The sequence below is a fragment of the Haliaeetus albicilla genome, chromosome 5, assembly GCF_947461875.1.
Source record: "Haliaeetus albicilla chromosome 5, bHalAlb1.1, whole genome shotgun sequence".
Lineage (NCBI taxonomy): Eukaryota > Metazoa > Chordata > Aves > Accipitriformes > Accipitridae > Haliaeetus > Haliaeetus albicilla.
This window is the reverse complement of record NC_091487.1, coordinates 40664874-40686810: the sequence shown is the minus strand read 5'-3', so window position 1 is coordinate 40686810 and position 21937 is coordinate 40664874. Positions and strand designations below refer to the sequence as shown.

At 44.6% G+C, this 21937-nt stretch overlaps 1 protein-coding gene across 1 annotated transcript in view; it reads right to left on the bottom strand.

Annotated features, from left to right (window-relative positions):
* PAPLN (papilin, proteoglycan like sulfated glycoprotein) overlaps nucleotides 1-21937 on the bottom strand; it is a 55681-nt gene that overhangs the window by 23225 nt on the left and 10519 nt on the right. Inside the window, exons 2-11 of the mRNA XM_069784301.1 lie at nucleotides 21136-21198; nucleotides 7770-7885; nucleotides 6333-6393; nucleotides 5944-6046; nucleotides 4882-5012; nucleotides 4414-4537; nucleotides 3561-3641; nucleotides 2160-2332; nucleotides 1421-1544; nucleotides 191-317 (exon numbers count right to left, since the gene is read on the bottom strand). Coding sequence (XP_069640402.1) covers nucleotides 191-317; nucleotides 1421-1544; nucleotides 2160-2332; nucleotides 3561-3641; nucleotides 4414-4537; nucleotides 4882-5012; nucleotides 5944-6046; nucleotides 6333-6393; nucleotides 7770-7885; nucleotides 21136-21192 — 1097 coding nt within the window. The 5' untranslated portion in view covers nucleotides 21193-21198. The remainder of the gene's footprint in view (nucleotides 1-190; nucleotides 318-1420; nucleotides 1545-2159; nucleotides 2333-3560; nucleotides 3642-4413; nucleotides 4538-4881; nucleotides 5013-5943; nucleotides 6047-6332; nucleotides 6394-7769; nucleotides 7886-21135; nucleotides 21199-21937) is intronic.

Sequence of the window (21937 nt, the reverse complement as noted above, 5' to 3'; positions counted from 1 at the left end):
CCTTGTGCACACAGAAATGCTCATCACAGTGTTATCACCATCCTTTGTCTTGGGCTTTCTCTAAGAATTGAAACACTTCCTTGGAGAGAACCATGCTGGAGGGCAGGAGAAGTGAAAGGGTCATTCTTTTTCTTGGTCCCAAATCACCTCAGGAAGAATTCAGAGTCCAGAAGAAGAAAGGAAATCTTACCGTTTTGTCTGGGGACAAGTCTGATGGCCACATGTCCGGTTATTGTCTGGTTGTGGTTTATTCCTGCACATATAGTCCGGATAAATTTCATTGTCTATGGTACAAAATACCGAACGGGATTGGAAACCTAAAAGAGAAGCAAGAGAGTATCCTGACCAACACAAGCCACCCAGGACTAGGTTTGCAACGCACTGGTGTTGGCAAGACAAGTTTCTAGAGTAGTGCAGAATCCACACCCGTCCCAGCCAATCTGGAAAACGGTCAGGTGCAGTTCTTGGTCTGTCACCATATGTACGACTGATGTCTTCACACAGTACAGGAGTCCATTTGGAAGGGCAAGAGAATAGTTCTGTGTAGCTGAGGGGCATTTTCTTGTTATTTTATAGATTGAGACTCACAAGGAAAGCGCCATATCTATATATTGTTCATCAAGGAACCCTGCAAAATGTATGCATTATACAGCAGCAGAGCTGGGGGGGGGGCCTCCTGTTAGACTCAGGTCAGTCTTGTGAAGACAGGATACAGGAGAAAAAACTTGCAACTCTTCATGCTTCCTACAGGATAAGACTGCCCAGGCAAAGACAATATCAGTACCTACAACCACGGTACAGCAAAAGCTATCAAAATGGCCATCAACACAGAAGACCAGAAGAGGCTGATAGGAGCTCTATATACTAGTCAGCTGGAGATTTTTTTTGTTTGATTGGGGTTTTTTGTTCTACATTTTTTTAGCTTAAAATCCATAACTTTGCTCATGGAAGAATCTGTAAACTGAACATGATGCGACACCCCAGGAGATCTGACGGTCCCCCTGGAGAGAGGGAATCTTCCAGGCTATGGTAGAGGAGAAAGATGTGACTCAGTTATGTAGGCCAGGTCAATTTGGAGAGGACCTCTCAAGTGGTTGAAAAAGCCTGAAAAGGACATAAAGAACCGAAACAAAACAAAACAAAGGCTATTTATGAAGATTCTTAACAGATCCTAGTAACAAGTCTGAGGTCTAGGGCATGGAAAATAAGACAGGACAAGGTACGGGGCACAGTCCTGTTGTGACTCCATGTGTGACCCTCCCTGGCCAAAACCTTAGCTGCCCCCCGCAGATACCTGTGCTGTCTTCCAGCAAGAGACTGCTGGGAAGCAGCTGCAGAGGGCAGCACACAGTCACACTGTCTTCAGGGTGTGGATATAAACCCCACACCAGCTGCCAGAGACCAGGTTCTGTTCCCTTACCTCCTCCACATTCGGAGCTGCACTCACTCCAGGAACCGTAGCTCCAGCTGTAACCCAAGGCCTGTCCTCGCACGGGCAGGTAGTACTCATACTGTACCCCCGGGTTTGGCTCCTGGCTGATGAGCTGTGAAAGCACGGGAGAAAGTCAGGGAAATAACAGCAGCAGCACTTTTCCCCTTTACAGCATTTCCCCATGACATCTGAGGGTTCAAGCTGACCTGTGCCCCTCCCATTCAAGGAGCACTTATTCTCTACACTGTATTCTGTTCTTGCATTCTATGATACTCTAGAAATCATTATTTTTCAAAGAAGAGTGCATTCATCCCTCTCGGTGTCAGAAGATCCAGCTGCTCCTGTAACAATAAGTACCCTTTCCTTGCCTACAGAACACTATAACAAGCAGTGCCCTAGAGCCTGTCCCTGTCCCAACACCATTGGGGGCTGACTCTCCCCTCCCTTAAAGTCAGAGGGCAAGGGAATAGGCAGGAAGCCAAAATTGAGCCTTGCCCTGCTCCTTTCTGGGCAACAGAACCAGAGCAGAAAATAGTGCTATTTCTGCGAGAAGACCACCTTGGTCTAGCTTGGGGGCCTACAGCCTTGTAAGATTCCTGGGGGCCCCATCACTTGTCTAGTCTTTCCCATGTGGTCCCCACCAATGCACTCCCACTGCACAAAGCAAGGGCTGCTATGCAACGCAAGAGAGCAAGAGTATCAGCGGGGGGCAGACACCGCTGCTTACCTCAATGACGAGGGGTTCTGTGGTGGGACCCCGGGCATGGAGGAGCTCTGGGGCCAGATCACCCTCCGAGCCACGGTCGTAGTGCATAACCGTGCTAGCCACCTGTAGCGCTCGGCTGAAGTCGATTGTCCAATGCCCATTCAGATAATACTCCCCTTGCACGTTCTTGACAGCTGGACAAACCCACACGCCAGAGAAGAAAAGGCAGTAAATTAACATACCTATAACCTGACACTTGGCTTCAGATACAAAACAGATCCTGCTCTAGACTTTCAGGGTATTGCCAATCCACAGAGCTTTCAGCTCCGCCATTTGAACCCCTGCTCCTTTACATCTGCAACCCTTTAAGTGTGGCGACCATCTATTTATGGCAGCATCTACCAACACAGCAAAAATTCACACATTGAAAGAGGACTGTAAGAACTCCACAGGGCTGCTCCTGTTTCCACTCAACACTGTTGCAGGTGTGGCAAATAAAGGTGACCATCATCCTCCAACAATGCTGTCCCCCCATAAGGGTCTCTTGCCAGAAGCTGCTCCCCATTCAGACAGTGGTTCTTGCCAGCTTCACTGCGGACCAAACACTTCTTTTCTGCACAGCCAAAATGCCTCCAGCATATTCCAGACCTGTCTCTCCATTCCCTTCTGTTAGTCACTGAGGCACAGCCTATGTCAGCCTTTGTCCTGCTTGCCATTAAGATGTGGGATTCACACCCCACTGCCTCTGCACCACTACCCTGTTCATCAGACATTCTGTTCAGAAAACAAAGACTTGGTGCTGCATCCAGTTTTCTACAAAGAAAAATATCACCAGACTGATTTGTCCAAAGCATTGGGCGATGGAAGAGTCAGAAAGCAGAAGAGTATTTGCTTTCTCCACTGGAATTTCCTCAGCCCTGCCCAGAAAGCTAGGTGAGGACATTTCTCCCTCCCTTTTGCCCTCTGCAGCATGACCAGAGTTTGAGGTTTTACAGAGAAATACCCAAAAGATATCTATGGGGAAAAGAAGCCCAACCCAAACTTTTGGATGGCAGGAATAGTTAGGGTTTACATTCATCAAGCAAACAGCAGAACTCACAGCCAAATTTTGCTATATCAGCTAGAGTCCTTGTAGGTTCCAGGCAGGAAGTCTGAGTGTGGTTTGGGTATTTTTATTCCCCACCCAACAGCAAGATCTCCACAGGAGAGAAAATAACGTAAACATGAAGCCCAGAGTTGAGCATCACTAATACTTCAAGGATGCTCAATATTCAGATCCTGATTTTCAGAGAGTTTTTTCCTCTGCTATATATCAAGCCCTCAAGGTAAACATCCCAAAGCCCAGTATACCCGAAAACCAAATTTTAATGCAATGGCTGGAATTCAAATGGACTGAAACACAGGTTCTGACATCAGTCTTACCCAGGAAGTTCCTGCTAGGCATAACCTCCTTAATTTGGATGCTTGTGGCTCCCACAGGGATGATGAAGATTTGATTGTAACCTGAAAAAAAAAAGAAGGGGATTATTCAATATCTGTCTGTGGATGCCACACAGTCACTCTTCTGTGCCAAAGATGCTCGTGGTTTCATTGGTGCCTGAACAACTAGATGAGCTTTATGATGGTGGCTTGAAGCATTTCAGCTGTCACTTTATCTGCGTTCTGTATAGCTTCACCCTACACTATTCACAGGTCAGTCCATGTGTAAACAGTTCCAATTACACCTCAGAAAAGTAAGCACAGGGGTCAGTGCAAAGTCTATCTTTTAGATTTTAAAATCTTTGGAATTTCAGCAGGCATCATATTGGAGCTCAACGCAGTGAGATTTGAACATAAGTGTAGTTGTTATCTTGAAATTTTTCAAAAATTGGCCAAATGCAGAAGATGCAGTCCCATTTCTAGCCTTGCAATAATCCTGGTGGAGCTATCAAGACACTGTACAGGGGGACAGTCTTATCAAAGAGGTATATAGCTATGTTTGTGCGGTACACCTCCAGCACCTACTGGAGACTAAGCAAGGAAAGACAGCAGCAGCATGGCAAATACTTCAGTCGGTATAGAGACTAAGGAAGTGATTCCCAGGATAAGGCCATCAATACATTTTCTGATGCTAAAGCAGCTAAAAAGCCACATGCCATACAGACATTTCAGGTGAACATCCAAGCCTGCACACAGTGATCACTTGAGCAGGTGTCCCCACCAGCCCTTGTAGCAGCTTGACTTTAGGTTTAACTCTCTCCTTCTCACCTGCCTAAACTAACTAGATTGTCTGTACCTTTGGGGAGGCTGGGCACATCAAAAGTGCCCTTCACACCATAGCAGCTGCTGCCATCTCCTCCACACTGCAGGCACTTGTCCTCCTTCTTGGCAGATTCCAGCATGTTATCACACCCAACAGCCTGGCAGAGCACAGGAGCATTGATATGAATAAACGGTAATGACAGAGGAAAGAAATTAAAAATGGCCAAATACTGGACTGATCTAAAGAGAAAGCCTGAATCTAGGGAGCTGGGAAGTCAGGATAGAGCAGGGAAGTTGTTGTCAGAGAAAGGACAGAGTTGGCATCTTCTATTTCACATTCAGAGACAGATAGATAAATGCTGTTCACATGCTCCTCAGCGCCTTGGAAACTGGATGATTCTCCTTTTCTGATGCTACTATGAAAGGCCTAGTAGAACAAAGGGAAGCAACAGAAAGACTGACAGACCCAATGGTATACGAAGGAAGCAACAAGATGACTAACCTGACAAACTCCCTCTACACAGATGTCCCGCTTGCCAGGTTCACAGGTAGTCCCATCTACCACAGCTTCCTTATGCCTGTAGTAAAAGTTTTCTCCCTTGGGAATACAGTTTAACTCACACTTATTAGGTGCTGGTAGGAGAGAAAAAACAAACATTATGTAGTATGGCTAATCACTTGATAATGCATCAGGAGCCTGGTTTTAGATCACAGGAGCAAAAACAGAGGGATGGATCGATATCAAGTGGTAGATATCAAACAAATTTCTGGGTCACAAACGGCTGCAGGCTGGAAAAATACCCTGGTAAGGCCTCACTGTATGCAACTGTTTCCTCAGGCACCTTGGCTAGCCAGTGGTGGAGGGGGGAATGTTGTGCCAGCTGGATATTTGGTTATTCCTTACTAGGACTGTTCTTAGGTTCCCTTGGATTACAAGGCTTTCTAGAATGAGAACAAGTGCTGGTATAGAACACAAGGGAGCTGTTATCTTAACAGCCAACAAACAAAACTTTAAATCTATCTTGAAATCCCTCGTAATTTGTTAAACAACTGTGAATGATACCATACCAAAGCTCAGAGCAAGGACCTCTGGTTCCCACACCTGCCTTCTGATCTCGTTCCTCAAGAAAGCATGGGCCAATTGAAAGAAATGTCGTATTTTCTGAAACACTCTTAATTCTATGCATTTTTTTGTCCTGTGTCCTGCTAAATGTTCTTTTGCCAATATTGAAAAGTACAGCAGAGCTGCTGCTTCTCCAATACTTTAGGACCTAGCTGCAACCAGTTCTAGCTTTCTTGAGCAATGTTTCTGAAGGAATGGCTGTTACAAGAGACAACTATGTAGTGCTGCAATGGGAGCTGTCTCTTGGCCCATACATCCAGTGTCTTCAGGAAAGCAATCCTTTGCTACTGGCAAAAAGATTTTTTCCATGCCATCCCCTGCCCACACCCTCCAACTAAGGAAGTACCCTACAAGGATACTACAGTCAAAAACATTACAGTCACTTCAAAACATACTGTTGATAGTTAGGGATGAAGTGTAATCCTACATGTTTATCATTACCTCCATAATACGGAAGCCACTTGTATTTCTTTCCTTGGAATTCTGTCCCATCGAACTCTGCACATTGCTCTGCCCGGAAATCCCGGGAGCCTTCCGGGCAGCTCTGTTTGGAGGAGAAAATGTTTGTATTGGTCCATTATAAAAGGGAGGAAAATTAAGTGTACAACAAAAAATTGTTTTTTATTTGTTATTGCTCCCATATAAAATCAGGGGCATAAATTCAATATGCTTTTGAAGCAGTACTCTTGATAAACCACATTCACCAGTGATGCCAGACAAAGAGAAACTAATAATGACATATTACTTCTGAACAAGAATGATGTTTGTCTGGGGAAAAGGAGCAACAGGCAAGCAAAAACAAAAAACAGAGCACAAACCAAGCACTGTACCTGAATGTTACATGACCGATAGCTTCGTGTTGGTCCAACACAACTGGAAGCACCTTCTGTTCTGAAAGGCAGAAAAACAACATGAAGATCTCTGAAGAGTACACACACAAAAAATCATCTCATGGCAGACATTACAAATCATCTTCACATCAAGCATATCACCCTCACAGAGTTTCCCGAAACAGCAAAATAACTAAAATGCACTTTTCCACTAAAGCAAGCTGGCATCTTCTAGTGCTATTTTCTGCTGTGGTTTGCATTTTGGTATGAGTAAGACACACACCATGAATGACTGCATTATAGCTCTTCAGGGTCATGTTTCAACTAAATAATAGAAGCAGAGCTTTTAGTCCTTTGTCCACCAGCAAACAGTTGAGGTGTCTATACCAGATCCAGAACATGTTATCAGCAGGAGAATAGTGGCCAATTCAGAATAGGTACACACATCATCTTTCATGCTGTTTACGTGCACACTAGGCCCATTAGTGGGAAGAGCCAAACATGCCTATGGAAAGTGTGCAACACCCTCATTCCTGTCAAGTGACTCCAGTTGAGAATTATGGAGAGTAACAGTTATGATGGAAATTGATCTGAAAAGCCAACCAAAATCTAATATCTCAGCATTCCTAAAACGGAGAGACAGACCTGGGGACTCTGGCAGGTGTATACCATAACAGGCAGCCTTCAAAAGAGACCTTTCTTTATTCTGTGTGGGAAGAAGCAGTGCTCCATAACTCTGGATTCTTCTATTAAAAAAACCGCTCTTATTTCTCTAAACATAAAGAGGCTGGGTTTTTTCAGGATATTATTGAGAGTCTGGTTTTTCCCCTTTTCTTTGCTTTTATGCACACAACAGGATCTCTAAGATCTATCATTCCCAAGAGATGCAGTCCCAGTCGTCGTCCTCACTGCATCTAACCCAGCTGCAAAAGAGATGGCACAGCATTAATGCTGCTTGAGCCAGTTCCACTCTTCCATTTCTTCTGGGGCTTAAGCCAACTCCACTCTTCCATTTCTTCTGGGGCAGTTTACCTTCCTGGGAATCATAAGCCTGAGAAAACCTTGGCATAGTCACTGGCTCTTGAGAGAGAAACCTACTGCTCTGGACTGTTCTCCCTCTCCCTGAGGCTTGCCGTGCTAGACCTGATTGAACAGCTGCTGCCATACCAATCACCTGATTGCACAGCCTCAGATCTTGCAGAGAAACCACTGTGCTCTAGTGAAGGAGCCTAAGCAAGGATGTGTTGAAGAGAGCACTGTTCAAAACAGCAGTGCCGAGACTGAAGCTGAGGATCATCTCAAAGTGGACTCAGGTGACTTATTGCCCTGGAATCAAACACTAGGTGTTTTTGTTCTGGATGTATATTGGAACATAAGTGCAGGAGCTCAGTAACAGACAAACACATATAAAGAAAGAAAAAGGAGGTTAGCCCTCACCTTTGGGAATAGCAGCGCCGTTGCCGAAAGCTGACTCCACCGCCACAGCTCCGACTGCACTTGCCCCATTCACCCCAGCTCCCCCAGACATCAATCTGCCGTTTCATCCGGTGGGCCTGTAAATAAAAAAAACCCACAGACATATCAAACAGACATGGCAGCATAGGGAAAAAAAAGAAAACGAAGCAGAGCTCCTATGTGTTCTCTTGCAAAAGAGACTGTCTTGCTGGGCTGTATTCCTAGTACGAAAAGTGGCAGAGAATAATACATCAGAAACATGAAGCCTCTAATATCTAGGAGCATTAGCTTCCTGAAGCCATATAGCACATCCAGCTTTATAGTCTCCCTTAAACTGTTACTATTTGTCTATTCATAGACTCTCATAGACTTTTGAATAACCATCTGAAAGAGGGTAACATTTTCCTTTCAGCAAGGCAGCAAAGGCAAATCATCACTTGAGGGACTATGAGCGCTGTCACTCCACACCAGATCAGCAGAGCCACTTAATCCCAAATCCTAGGCTCCAAGCCAGGTACTTAAGAGAAATAAAGGATGCGGTAAGGAAACCCCCGGAACACACTTTTTTGCTGCAACAAAATTCCATACATGGACCTTTTTTCCCCCCCACCCAACTGTGTCCAATGATGAGGTCAAGGTCTGGGCTGTCAGTAGCTACAGCCTTAATTAATTTTGTGTTTAGAAAGTCTGAGTGGATACGGACATGAAGAGAAATAAGCGTGGTAATATAGACCAGAAGTTACAAGTGCAATGGAACCAACCAAAATAGATTGTCTTAGAAGCACATGAAATAGCACATTTTCAGGGAAAAAGGGCCTACTGCAGCTGATGGGATCCACATACAGCAGGACATGGGGGTTTAGCAGGAAGAATAGCAATATCCTGAGAAAAAAGAATAATTGCAAGATGCCACAGGATTAATTCCACTTGGGAAAAGAAGGTAAATGCAACATTACATGGGGAGTGATGCTGTAAAAACAGTTTGCTGTGTAGCTGCACCTATAGGGCAGTTTACCTATATATTATACAACAGAGAGAGGAATGCGTACCATTTGGGGTAGTGAAGAGTGGGCAGGCAGAGAAACAAAAGGTAAAAAATTATTGAGATGTAGTCTAATTCCCTCCCACACATCAAATCTATATAACCCCTGGGTCTGGATCCCAAGTCATCCTCTAGTTTCACACAGGCCCTTTTGACTTGAACACAGGACCCCACGTTCCCATCTTCTACGTTTCCCTGCTTCTGGTCTGTTTCCATTCCTTCCTGTTGTCCCTCCTGCATCCCCCTGTAAGTGACTCCCTAATGATCACCCAGCTAGTAAGTGCCATCACAAGGCTTTTGCGCTGGAGTGGAGGAAGATCCTAGAAATGGAGAATTTCACCATAGCAGGGATATTAACCCTACTCAGCAAGCACTTTCTACCCACCCCAGGTCACTTTCCAAGGCCTACAGAGAAGGCACAAGCTTCTCACTTTAAGAGCATAACTGTCACTTCAGTTAACTGCTTTTACATAAGGCATCCAGATCTCTGCTAGAAATAGGGGCTAGCCTAATAAATTATCCAGTGAATCCAACTCAGGCAAGATGCATAGGTTAATCCTCCCTTGTCATTTAAACAGGTTTTGTAATTTTCTACACATACTCCCTGCCTGATCATATGTGCCTGAGTTAGTCTTGTTTCTCTCTTTCACCCTCTTTTAAAGAATAACTCCCTGCTGCTGGTAGAGCAAGTCAGATATATTAGCCGATCACATTTATGCACTTACTACCAAATTACCCACAACTATCTAGCTGCAGAGTCTCCCCAAATTCTTCCTGCCTATTACTTATGTTGCTCTAATGTGAAACACTTTCTTCCTAGCCCATGCTATTTGATTTTCTTCACAGACGTTTTGTGCAGTTCTTTCTGCAAGCAAAATCCTTCAGGACAAGTTTTCTGATTCAGACTAACTCTGTTTGCCTTCACCCTGCTCACTCAATGGCACTACCCATGTTACAGCCACCTCTACATACCTTCTCCCTCTGCCAAGTCAACATCTCCCTGACCCCTTGCCAAACCCTTCTCCCATTCTTCCATTCCAGATAGTGAGCTCAGTGTTCGTCTTCTGCATTCTCATTTGCCTTTCTGGGAGTAATCCCATCAACAGAGTATTAGTTTTCAGCAAGGCATCTTATTTTCCCAAGTTTTTCTTGCAGACACCTAATTCCTCCCCCTGTAATCCCCCCTTCCTTACTCTCAAAAGAATGAAACTTGCTACCACTCCGTTTCCTCTACAGTCTTATTCCTCTATATCAATTGACTGATTTAGGAGCAGTATTAGCTCACCCTGGAAACAAGGGACCTTTCAGTCAGCATAAGGGAGAAGAAAACACATAGATAAAAATCCAAAGCAAGAGCATTTGAAAGTCAGATTACTGGAAGGCAATTAGGATAGAAAGCCTTTCCCTGACACACACACACCCCCCAACCTGATAAATATTCCAATATCCTTCCTACAGAAGTAGCTTTCTTTATTCCTTCTATAGAGAGTAAAATCTGCAGGGACTCTTTGTTGTAAGGCTTATGTATCCGCAGAGTGCGGGAACAATCATTTTCTCAGTATCACCCCACTTATGTACACCCCAAAGGGAGCATCAGCCAGAAGAATCCTCCCAAACCTGTATAGTGTTAGAGAAACATTTTAATAGGGGCCCAGGTACCACATTCAGAAATCTGTGCACAGTCCTCTTTGCTTCAGTAACTGCATGTATGTGTAACACAGGCAAACATAGAACTGCATATTTATAATAAATAAGAAATCTATTATTACATAATATGATAACAAGATGTTTCTAGATGCTGTCAGCTAGTTTCTGTTCCAAAAGCCTCTTTCTGCTCTCTTCAGACTCTGGAATGTGCTTTATCTGTCGTGAACCAGGACAACTAAATCCCAGTCCCTCCTGGACCCCAGAACTAAAAATCTACAAACTTCATCACTGTTACCAATTCATTTGGTTCCATTCCTTCCTCGCTTCAGCCGAACACACATACAAGAATGCAGTTCCTTTATATACATTAAGCATCTATTTTAATGTTTCAGAAAAAGCAAGAGAAAGCATACAACCATCTTTCTTGACTTCTAAAAACTCCAGAAAGGACAGTCAGTTAATGCCCAACTGCTCTGTCTAGTTTTATTGCCTGTTAAGACAACAGAAATGCATAACTTCCGGGGATAACGATGATGCACGTGACCCTGGCACCACATGCTCTCAGTGCTCATTGGTAAACAGGCTGCTGTGGTATGAGAGTTTAGAAGGCCAGTGATTTCATTTTTATGAACACTGCATTGCTTTCATCAGTTCCTAGATAGATGTATTGCTGATGTAGTTGCAGCATCTGCTGTTATCAGGCCAACTGTATCCAATATAACCAACAAGTAAAAAAGCTATGCCTCTGAGTCACTAGAGCTCCAGACTTCATCTTTAAAGACAATTAGAGTATGCATCAGAGACAAAAGAATGATAGGAAAGGGTCCTAGATAGCATAATATATACCACATAATATTTATTTTTATATATGAAACATACACTGGAAGAGGAGTTATAAATGGGACTTGACTCAGAAAGACAGAAGATGTTAGTGGTATGTAGGAACACTTTAAAAGGGGCCCTTGAAAGACTTTTCAGTCAGCCTGATGAGATGGATAGGAAACTATGCATGGGAAGCAGACTGTGCTTCCCAGATGGATGCATTGTAGGCATGCAGTGATCCACAAAGTTCATATAACCAAATGTGGACTAGTGATTCAGCAAGAATAATTTCCTAGTGCCTTGTTGCAACTCAAATACAACTCAAACACTAGCAAGCTATCAAAGCAAATATCAATTTTCTATACAGTCCAAAGTGAGCAGTGAAGGTCTGCAGTCACAGGTCCAAACAACCTAAATCCCAGCCAAGTTCTTACCCCTAGCGTCTCCTTTACTCCTTGGGCACTTTTGAGGGCCTAGAGATAGTCAACCCGAACTATTCTGTGATCCTTCATGCTGCCTTTCCAGACTGACAAGAAGCCACAAAACATCATATTACACAACTCCAACAGTCACTGCTCAAAGCAGATGGTTACTGATATCCATGCTATGCTTGAGAGGTTTTGTACAAGGCTTGTGCTTGCAACAGGTCACATAGCTTTGGTCCATTGAGCTGCAACTGAAGCACCTTTTTGGACACTGAAAAGTTGTTACTGTGACATCTTGAGCTGCATCACAGAGTTACTAGGTCCATTCAGATCTGATACAAATCTCCAAGCCAACACTGAGAACATGGTGGGAAATCCTTGACATTGGAAGTTGACTACAAGGCCCTGTACAATTGTCACCCACTGAAAACAGATATTCCTGTCAATGATAAAATGAGTAATGTGGTATTACTGTTACTTTATGCAGTGTTTCCATGTCTTAAAACTAGTCAAAATCAGACTGTCTCTCTTTAACCTTTCTTAGTGTTTCTGAAATAACACTACATCCTCTTATTTGATAAATATCTACTTTCTGGGGCTTATAGTTTCTGAAATAAGGTTAATGTTTATTTTGACACACCCCTGAACTGTAGCCCAGTTGATGAAACATGTATGAAAGAAGGGTGAAAACCAAACACTTCACAAAAGAAAGTTATCACCACGGTCATTTATTCCATAATGGTTTCATTGCCAAAGTCTTGGCAAGTAAGAAGTCTCCTGTGAAAAATGCAGCTTTGCTAAGTTTGAATAATAATTGCTTAGAGAAAAGTTAATAAGGGGAGAAAAAAAAGAAAAAAACATCAAGGTGCCCCGAGGGCTGGCTGCTCCCTGTGGGCTGGGGGCCAGTAGCAGAGGGCTCTCCCAGGGTGGCAAGGCAAGCCAGGGAGCAGCACAAGCCAGGGCATAGCCTCAGCCCTGGGAACTGGGAATCTCCAGCTGAAGCCAGGCTGGGACTTGGGACTGCAGGTGGGCCTGGCTTGTCAGGGCCCATGGCTGGGATGGGCAGGGCTGTGCGGAGCCTCGCTGCAGCATCACTGGGGCAGGAGCTGACAGCCCCGGGGAGCCCGGTCAGGGAGAGTAAAGCCTAGTAGTGCCCTCAGGGTCCTGACAAAACAACCCACATGGAGTGTATCCTTAGACCATGTGCTTTCAGGATGTGAACCATTTCCTTCTCCTTTCTATATCCAGAATACCTACCCAGGACTACAATGATGGCCACCCATAATGTTTCCATATAGCTAAGCCCTGCAAGACACGTGGCATTCAACACTCGCACTTAATTGAAAGGGAGCTGAAAACATACAGTGTATATCACGTGTTTATAATGTAGATACATGCTACTATTCCAATAGATGCATTTTCAAGATAAATCCATCTGTGACCGGCTATGCTATTAGCCAAAAACGCAACAAAAAAATAAGTGAATTAATCAGAACCACATCAGCAAAGCATTTTTTTATAATTCTTTCTCAACCATTGATCTTGGCTCAGACACAGCAGGCTTGCGAAGAGCTTTGAAGGTGAAGAATGCCAAGTACCATTTTTATGAATAATGAATAAGCAATCAAAGACTTGCATTTGAGCAAAACTAGAAAAACAAGAATGAAAGTGAACAAGATGGTGACAGCAGGAAGCAAAATACAAAATGGTACACGAGAGTATCTTATTAAGACAAACTGCTTCACAAAGAGGAGAAAAAAATCCAAGGCTTCATTAGTTTTAATGGCTTGTGGTTGACACTTACTGTGTATATCTCCTTTTATCCCCCTGTACCACCCTAGCCATGGCTTGTTAGCGTATGCCCTCTAACAAATCCACTAAAATCCATCAGTTCCCCTACACCTTCATCTACTCAAAACACTTCAGGTTCTCCCTACATCCTTTAACCCGCTCCCTCATTGTTCCCAACACTTTTCCATGTTCCCTGTGTTCACCTCCCCAACACCCCTCACCCTTCTACCTCTTTATGGGCTGTCCCACCATACACCTGGCTCCTTCCACATCCCCAGCTCTCCTGTCATCTGGGCAGGACACGACGCATGCCTCACCCACCGCAGAACCGGGCACGTACTGCTCCACGGGACTGTGCTGGCTTGCTGGCTAGCAGGCAGAGCAGATAATAGTTACTTTTCAGAAATGGAAAGCCTTCCAGAAACTCTGGGTGGCCTGGAGCTGACTAGGGTATAAAAAGAGCTCTCTAAAAAGATACGGCCATTGCAGAGTAGTCAAATTAATTCTTGGAATCCTTGTGGAAGGAACTGGGGACATTCAGAAAACTCCACAAAGAGGGGGATTGTAAGAAAACTTTATGACCCCAAGCTTATATGGAAAAGTGGACTAAACACACAGTATGAAGTCACCAGAAGTTGTTTATCCAAGGGGCCTAACAGGAACTCAAGGTTGAAATGGATAAACTGTTACATACTAGCAGACAACCCTCTCAGAGAAAACCCCTTTGGCATCTGATTATTGGAAAGCGGAAAATCTGACCACACCACTTTACAAAAGGATCCCAGGGGAACCCGAGGAACTGTACACCCACATAATGTAAAACTGACATCTACTGATAAATTACTAGATATGATAACAAAAAACAGAATTAGCAGGCACCTGCATACATACAGTACATCTGGGAAAAAGGCCACAAGTCACTCACTGAAGGATCAGCTCCGGTGCCAGCATGTTCTGCAGCAGAGGGGGGGATCATGGCATACAGGGGGGTCTCCCGAGCCAGGAAAACCCCCAGGGGAGCGCGGGGACCCGCCAGGAGCCGGCAGCTCTCTGGAGGGAGAGCAGCTGACGAGGCGCGCGCAGGGCCAGGAGTAATGGCGGCCGCCCCCCAGCCCCGCCAAGGGCAGCCCACAGGAGCGCTGGGACCAGAGCGGGCAAACAGGGCCTGGCACGGCAGTTGGCGCAGGGAGGGCACCTCGTCGTCGGAGGGACATTCCACCAGCCAAGTGGAGAGCCTTGAAGTCCTCATAACCCAGCAACCGGGCACCGTTCTGTGGCCATCTGCGCAGGCCAAGGGCACTCATTCTACCTGACCCTCAAGGCAGAATGGCGGGCACTCGCCCGAGAGCAAAGGCTGCAGCCGCGGCTGGGGGTCCGCACCACCTACCCCAGCGGCGGCCGATGCCTCCACCCAGACGGAGCTGCGGGAGGGAGAGGCTGCAGCGCAGACCTCCGACTGCCGGGAAGGGCCGGGACCTTTCTCCTGGGGCAGGGACAGGCAGCAGGGCTGCCGGCAAACCCTGTGCCCAGGTGGAGGACCTCCTGCCGCAGGCGGCTGAGCTGCAGGAGTCGGCGAGGAGGCTGCGTAGCATCAGGGAGGCTGAGGAGGAGTTGGATGGCTGGTTCCGAGCGCGGTCTGCAGCAGACCCACAGCCCACAGCCAAAGAGCCAAACCCTCCCCCACCGGCACACACAGAAGGGAGGGGGGCCAACCACACAGAAGAATGGAAGAGGTGCTATGCCGGACCTCGTTCTCACCAACAAGGAGGGGTTGGTGGGGAACGTGAAGCTCAAGGGCAGCCTTGGCTGCAGTGACCATGAAATGCTGGAGTTCAAGATCTATAGGGCAGCGAGGAGGGCGCACAGCAAGCTCATAGCCCAGACTTCAGGAGAGCAGACCTGGGCCTCTTCAGGGATCTGCTTGGTGAAGCACCATGGGATACTGGAGGGAAGAGGGGCCCAAGGAAGCTGGTCAATATTCAAGGATCACCTCCTCCAAGCTCAGGAGCGATGCATCCCAACAAAGAGGAAGTCAGGCAAAAATGCCAGGAGGCCTGCATGGATGAACAAGGAGCTCCTGGACAAACTCAAACACAAAAAGGAAGTTGGCAACATGGACAGCGGGACTGAGTGCACCCTCAGCAAGTCTGACGACAACACCAAGCTGTGTAGTGTAGTCAACCACCTGGAGGGAAGGGATGCCATCCAGAAGGACCTTGAGAGGTGGGCCTGTGCAAGTCTCATGAAGTTCAACAAGGCCAAGTGCAACGTCCTGCACGTGGGTTGGGGCAATCCCAAGCACAAATACAGGCTGGGCGATGAGTTGATTGAAAGCAGTCCTAAGAAGGACTTGGGGGTGTTGGTTGATGAGAAGCTCAACATCACCTGGTAATGTGCATTTGCAGTCCAGAAAGCCAACTGTATCCTGGGCTGCATCAAAAGAAGTGTGACCAGCAGGTCAAGGGAGGTGATTCTGCCTCTCTACTCTGCTCTCATGAGACCCCACCTGGAATACTGTGTTCAGCTGTGGGCTCTCAACATAAGAAGGACATGGACCTTTTGGAGCGAGTCCAGAGGAGAGCCATGAAGATGTTCAGAGGGCTGGAGCACCCCTCCTATGAAGAAAGGCTGAGAGAGTTGGGGGTGTTCAGCCTAGAGAAGATAAGGCTCCAGGAAGACCTTATAGCAGCCTTTCAATACCTAAAGGGGGCCTACAAGAAAGCTGGAGAGGGACTTTTTACAAGGGCATTTAGTGATAGGACAAGAGGTAATGGCTTTAAACTGAAAGAGGGTAGATTTAGATTAGATATGAGGATGAAATTCTTTACTGTGAGAGTGGTGAGGCAGGAACAGGTTGCCCAGAGAGGTTGTGGATGCCCCCTCCCTGGAAGTGTTCAAGACCAGGCTGGATGGGGCTTTGAGCAACCTGGTCTAGTGGAAGGTGTCCCTGCCCATGGCAGGGGGGTTGGATCTAGATGATCTTTAAGGTCCCTTCCAACTCAAACTACTCTATGATTTTATGTTTTTTAAAAAGACAAATCCTTCTAAGACTATTGCAGTTCTTTGAGAGATCCACAAACATGTCAACAAGAGTAACCTGTCAGATACACTCAGATTTCCAAAAAGCTTTCAGCAAAATCCTTCACCTAAAGCTTTGAAGGAAGCTAAGCAGCCAGAAGGAAAGTCCTTGCATGGATGATGAGCAGGTGGCCCAAAGACAAAAACAAAGGTAGGAGTAAAATCTCCATCCACTGCAAAAACTAACATTAGTAGCAGAATTCCGTAAGGAAACTGAACTGCTCAACACATCTATAAGTTACACCAAAAACACAGAAGTAATGAAGGCAGCTGATAAGGGTAATTCAGGGTAATAAAGGACAATAGAGAACCAGACACAGGCTGCAAAGAACTATGGAAGGACACTATACTATAAGTGACTTGTCACTAAAATGACAGTTAAGATTTCATGTAGGTAACTTGGGAAACATCTAGTAACACAGGGAAAAACACAAATCCTATCCTAAAAAATAAAATTATTACATATAAGCTGATCTTTACCACTCAAGAGCAGGATCTTGGTGTTATGACAGAAATGTTGTGATGCCAGAAGTCTACATGGCTTCAAGGACACCAAATTTAGGAAAGAGAAATAGAGAGGTCTCCAGCTCAAAGGGTTCATAAACTACAAATGACTGGAGACTGGAAGTATATTGGAAGAAATTGTACTTACTTACCAATTTTTTTATAGTTTTTTTCTGAACATGTGTTTGTGACATAGCTGGAGATAGGATGTAGGGCAAAATGAACTGGTCCTACCCAGTACAATTATTCTTGTGCACTTTTTCTACCTTCCCCTCAGTAGGAACATTAATAAAATCTCCTTTTTCTCCCTCCTCACAATAATTTTCACTGTTTCTGTATGACCTTAACTTTGAAGTCCTTCAGCACCTTCTGCCCTTTCAGTCAGATCTGGTTAAGGGGTTTAGCAGTTTAGTCAATAGATTAACAGTGTTTGAACAATAACAATGTTCATTTCTTTAGAAGAAATTAAAAACAGCATTTTAACCTAGCAATGCAGACCCATAGAAAGCAATACTGTCCAGATGAAACGTATTTGAATATGATTTTCAGCCAAGCCTCAGACCAGCCTTCACTTTAAGCACACATGCAGTACAATCTAGGAGCAAATATAAGTATTGGACATGATCTAACTATCAGCTAATGCCTACAGATCATAAAAGATTAAATAAAACTCTTCTCTTGACGAGCATCTTTTCCTTGAAATAATCTCATGGTATGGGCAGATAAGACATTTCCAATCTGGAAAGAAGGAGTTCCAGATGCAGAAATTTGCCAACATGAAATCACACTTGTAGAAAGAAATTGAGGCAGAGAGAAATCTGATGAATGTCATGTTTACTAAACATAAAGCAACCACAAAGCAAATGCAACACACACACACACGCACAATCATGCCAAATACATGCACGCAACAGTAATAGAACAGTTAGCCACATACAAAATCTTCAGAATTTATTTACTCTAAAGCACCAGAAGCACCGTTCTATCAGCAGTAGCACTAATGGACAGGGCTCAGGCAGTTTTACTTTTACATCACCTCATCCTTCTCTGAAAACACAGGAAGAATCACGACAAAAACACAAAACTGGCATTTTCCGTTATTGCCACTGTTCACAACCTTCCTAAAAACAATGACAAGGTGGTCTGAAATTGCACTAGACTCTTCTGTCTCAGTTCTGCATTAACAGCTAGGGTATAAGATGGAGAGGCATCTTTTTTTCCTGTTTGTATAGCCCTTAAACACAACTCCTCCTGACCATACAGCTGTAGCTTCTAATACTACCACAGTGCAAACAATAAAGGAGCTACAAGTAATGGGTGACCTCCTTTTCCAGATCCTTCAAAGCTGGGTGAAAGGGACAGACACCGCAGGTGCTGTATAGCAAGACCCTCTCCATATTCTAGCAGGAAAGAAGTGAAGAAGTGTCTAGTAGGTCCCACCAAGGACTGAGCACGGAGCAGGAAATTCTCAGCAGCCAGAGGCTTTGACGAGCAGGAATCCCTCTCTTATTCCTTAATACCGCCTGCCACGTCTGGCAGATAAACCAGCCACTCCAGACTGGTAGCAGAGAGAAGATGTAGGCAATAGCCTCAGCTGCTCTTAAAGTCTCAGCCCTGTTAACATTTCTGCCCTTATTCTGCTTGCTGCTTTCCCTAGCCTAACAATCAGTGAAGTAAAAACAAGTTCAGCTACTCCACTCCAAAAGTAGATGAAGAGATGAAAAACAGCAGGCATCAATCTACACCCTTTAATCACAAGCAGACATGAATCCCTGTAGACCCATCTTCTTTATCCTTGTGTAAGCCTGCAGTTCACATGTTTATAGCTGTACTCCCATTAGCACTCTGTGTTTACAAGTTCATGCCTTCCTGCTTCTGGGACAAAAGGTGTCCAAGAAGCAATCTTAGATCCATTGCGTCCCCCGATGCAAACAGTGAGGTAAGCAGTTCATTCTGGAATAAAACCCACACATGCTAGCCTGTGCCTTTTCTGCTGTTTTTAGTTCTCCCACCACCTCCCTCTTCTTCCTGAGGCATACGCTATTCACTGTATAGCTGGAGATGACCCACCTTTCTACCCATGTGCTGCTATACTGGCAGTTCATTTGATACCAAAATCGAAAAAATTGCTACTGTCTCAGCTGCAAGGCTGCTCTGGATCTAATACTTAGCACAGTTAAAGAGACAGAGCCTCAGTTTCTTAGAGATATGCTACTATACATTAAAGGAATGTTTTTCTTTCAGTGTGGGGAAATGCACCATGTCACCTGACAATCTCTTACATCTCTGCCACTGGGAATTACAAAAGAACAGCACAGGGAAGGGACCTTTTCAATGCTATGTGACATGGATTAAAGTTTTTTTTCCAATTAGCCTGCCATCTCAGGTGAAGCCCTAAAGGAGTGGAAAACAGTGTAGAGCAGCAAGCAGTTCTCCAACTTACTTTCCCACCATGCAGTATTCCCTGCCTCAGTTTTCAGCCTCACCCTCTCCTTCCCTTTCTTTCTTCCACCATGCAAATACAAAATTTGCATTTATAGCAGCAGGGCTACCACTCTTCTTCTGCACAGTGAAACATAGGCATGCAGGCACTGCTTTTCCAAAGCTGTCCCACTTACAGGAGTTCAGGCAGCTCCGCTACTCTCTTGGTGCATAGCCTGATCTAGCACAGACTTGAGTTACCACCACTACAATCAGTCCTGTCAGCTCCAGCTCTCACAAGTTGTCTATTGCTATGGTTCAGCCTACTTGCATTGGCATCTGGTAAGGAATGGCCCATATGAAACCAACACTATTTCTCTCTTCCCTCTCAGAAAAAAAATGGAGAATTACCACAGCAGAGCGCCTCAGTGCTGCTGGATCTTCCTGCTTCCTCATGGCTTGGACAGATCCAGCACGTCAGGGAAACTGAAATTAAGTGGTGGCCAAGCAAAACCTTCTCCCTTCATTCAGCATGGCTTCAAGAGGAGCTACTGATTGCACACAGGGGACAGAGTCTAATGCTACAGAAAAATGTCAGCCTTCACAGTTGCAGGGTTTCAGTCATTTCCCTTCCAAAAAATCACCAGGTTGGAGATAGGCAGGTGACCAGATGAACTGAATATAGTATATTCTGTTTCTGGTTCTTTGAACATACAGCAACATCTTCTATTAGATGTGAGATAGCAAGATCTCATTTAAGGATATTTCCACCTGTAAGATAGAAAATCTATGACGACTAACAAATTCTGCTTGATTTCTGACCTCTCACCCCTGATCTTCAAAGAAGGCCTAGAAAGCATTTGCAAATACTGAACCTGGGAACAGAAGTTCATAAGCATACTAGAGATTATAAGTTATGGACTCATTAATTTTAATGGCATATTTATAATTCCTCACTACTCCCACAAAAAACTTACTCCAGGTGATAATTACCACCCCCCCACCCCCCGTTTGTTTACAACAAACACACACATCACATCTTCCTTTGCTAACACTTCCACTCTACTCAGCAGGTCACCTTTTACCTCAGATGTCCAACTCATTAATATAATTGAAGTTAAACTCAGAGAAACTGTTCTCAAGCTGCATTTACTTTAGTAAGATCCTACTTCTCTTTCAGAAAGGGAGAGGAATCCCCGTTCCTAATAGCTGTTTTCTTTTTCTGACAATATCAAATTGGCTTAAAATAAAGATTACCTCCCCCAGTAAAGCTAAACCACATGGCTTAGACCACTAAGACCAAAGAAAAGAGAAAAACCAGCTAACCAAAGATTAATCCTTTTTACTTCAAGTGACAACTCTCTGTAGCTTTGAAGCGGAAGACAGCAATTACTGCTTTGCAGATAACACCCCTAAAGCCAAAGGCACTACCAGAATTTTGTTATTTAATTGCCATATTAGACTCTTCATAACATGTACCACAGTAGGCCTGATGACTCGGACCCATTAGCTCTTTCAGGAATACTTTCTACAAAATACTTGAGTTACAGATATTGACAGTCCTTAAGAGAAGTATCTTTCATTTCTCGTAATGGTGTTCAGAAGAACTTTTACTTACTGAAAATGCAGAAGGTGGCATCATTGCTAGCATGAGCAGAAGGAACAAGTTCTTCATCCCTGCCTGTGGGAACATAAAGATTATTGATCAGAATTGCTTGCTTCTTTGCTGTTTGTATGGCGGAAAAGCTAAGATACCATACAGTAAAAATGGAGGTGAAACTAAAAATCAAGGTGAAAGAAAAAGAAGTTTTATCACTACACTCCCTGGGTAGATGAAGGCAATTGCAAAGACTGAAATTACCCTGCACAGAAAGCCAGAATGTAATTACTGAGTGCAAATGTTTCCCTGAACTTTCCTCTGGTATTATGAGAACACCATCCCTGGGCACAGTGGAAGATGCATGCTGTGGCATGTCTGCCCTCCCTCTCCTTTACATATGCACATGATAAAATACTTGAAGATTACAATGACTTCAACCAACCCAAGGTACGAAATTCCACTGTTAACATTTCTGTACCCTATATTCATCCTCTGTGGCTTGGTGAAGCTTCATGTCTGTCTTTGTGTGATCTTGCTTGTTTAAAATCCTACAGTTCATCATGGACAGCTATAGCTAGATTCAACCATCAGTAGTAATATCCCTTTTACAGAGCTAGAAAGGAGATCAGGCCACACAGACTGGTATGGCAGCATAAAACAGTTCCTTAAAATCAGGGCATTATGCACATTTTGGACCACAATACTTCATTGGTGCATTGCCTGTTGCTACTTTATCCATCCTCTTTTGAGTTGCAGCAACCAAGCCCACACCAACCACCACTCACCCATGTTTACAGCTGTGACCATGGACACTTCAGCC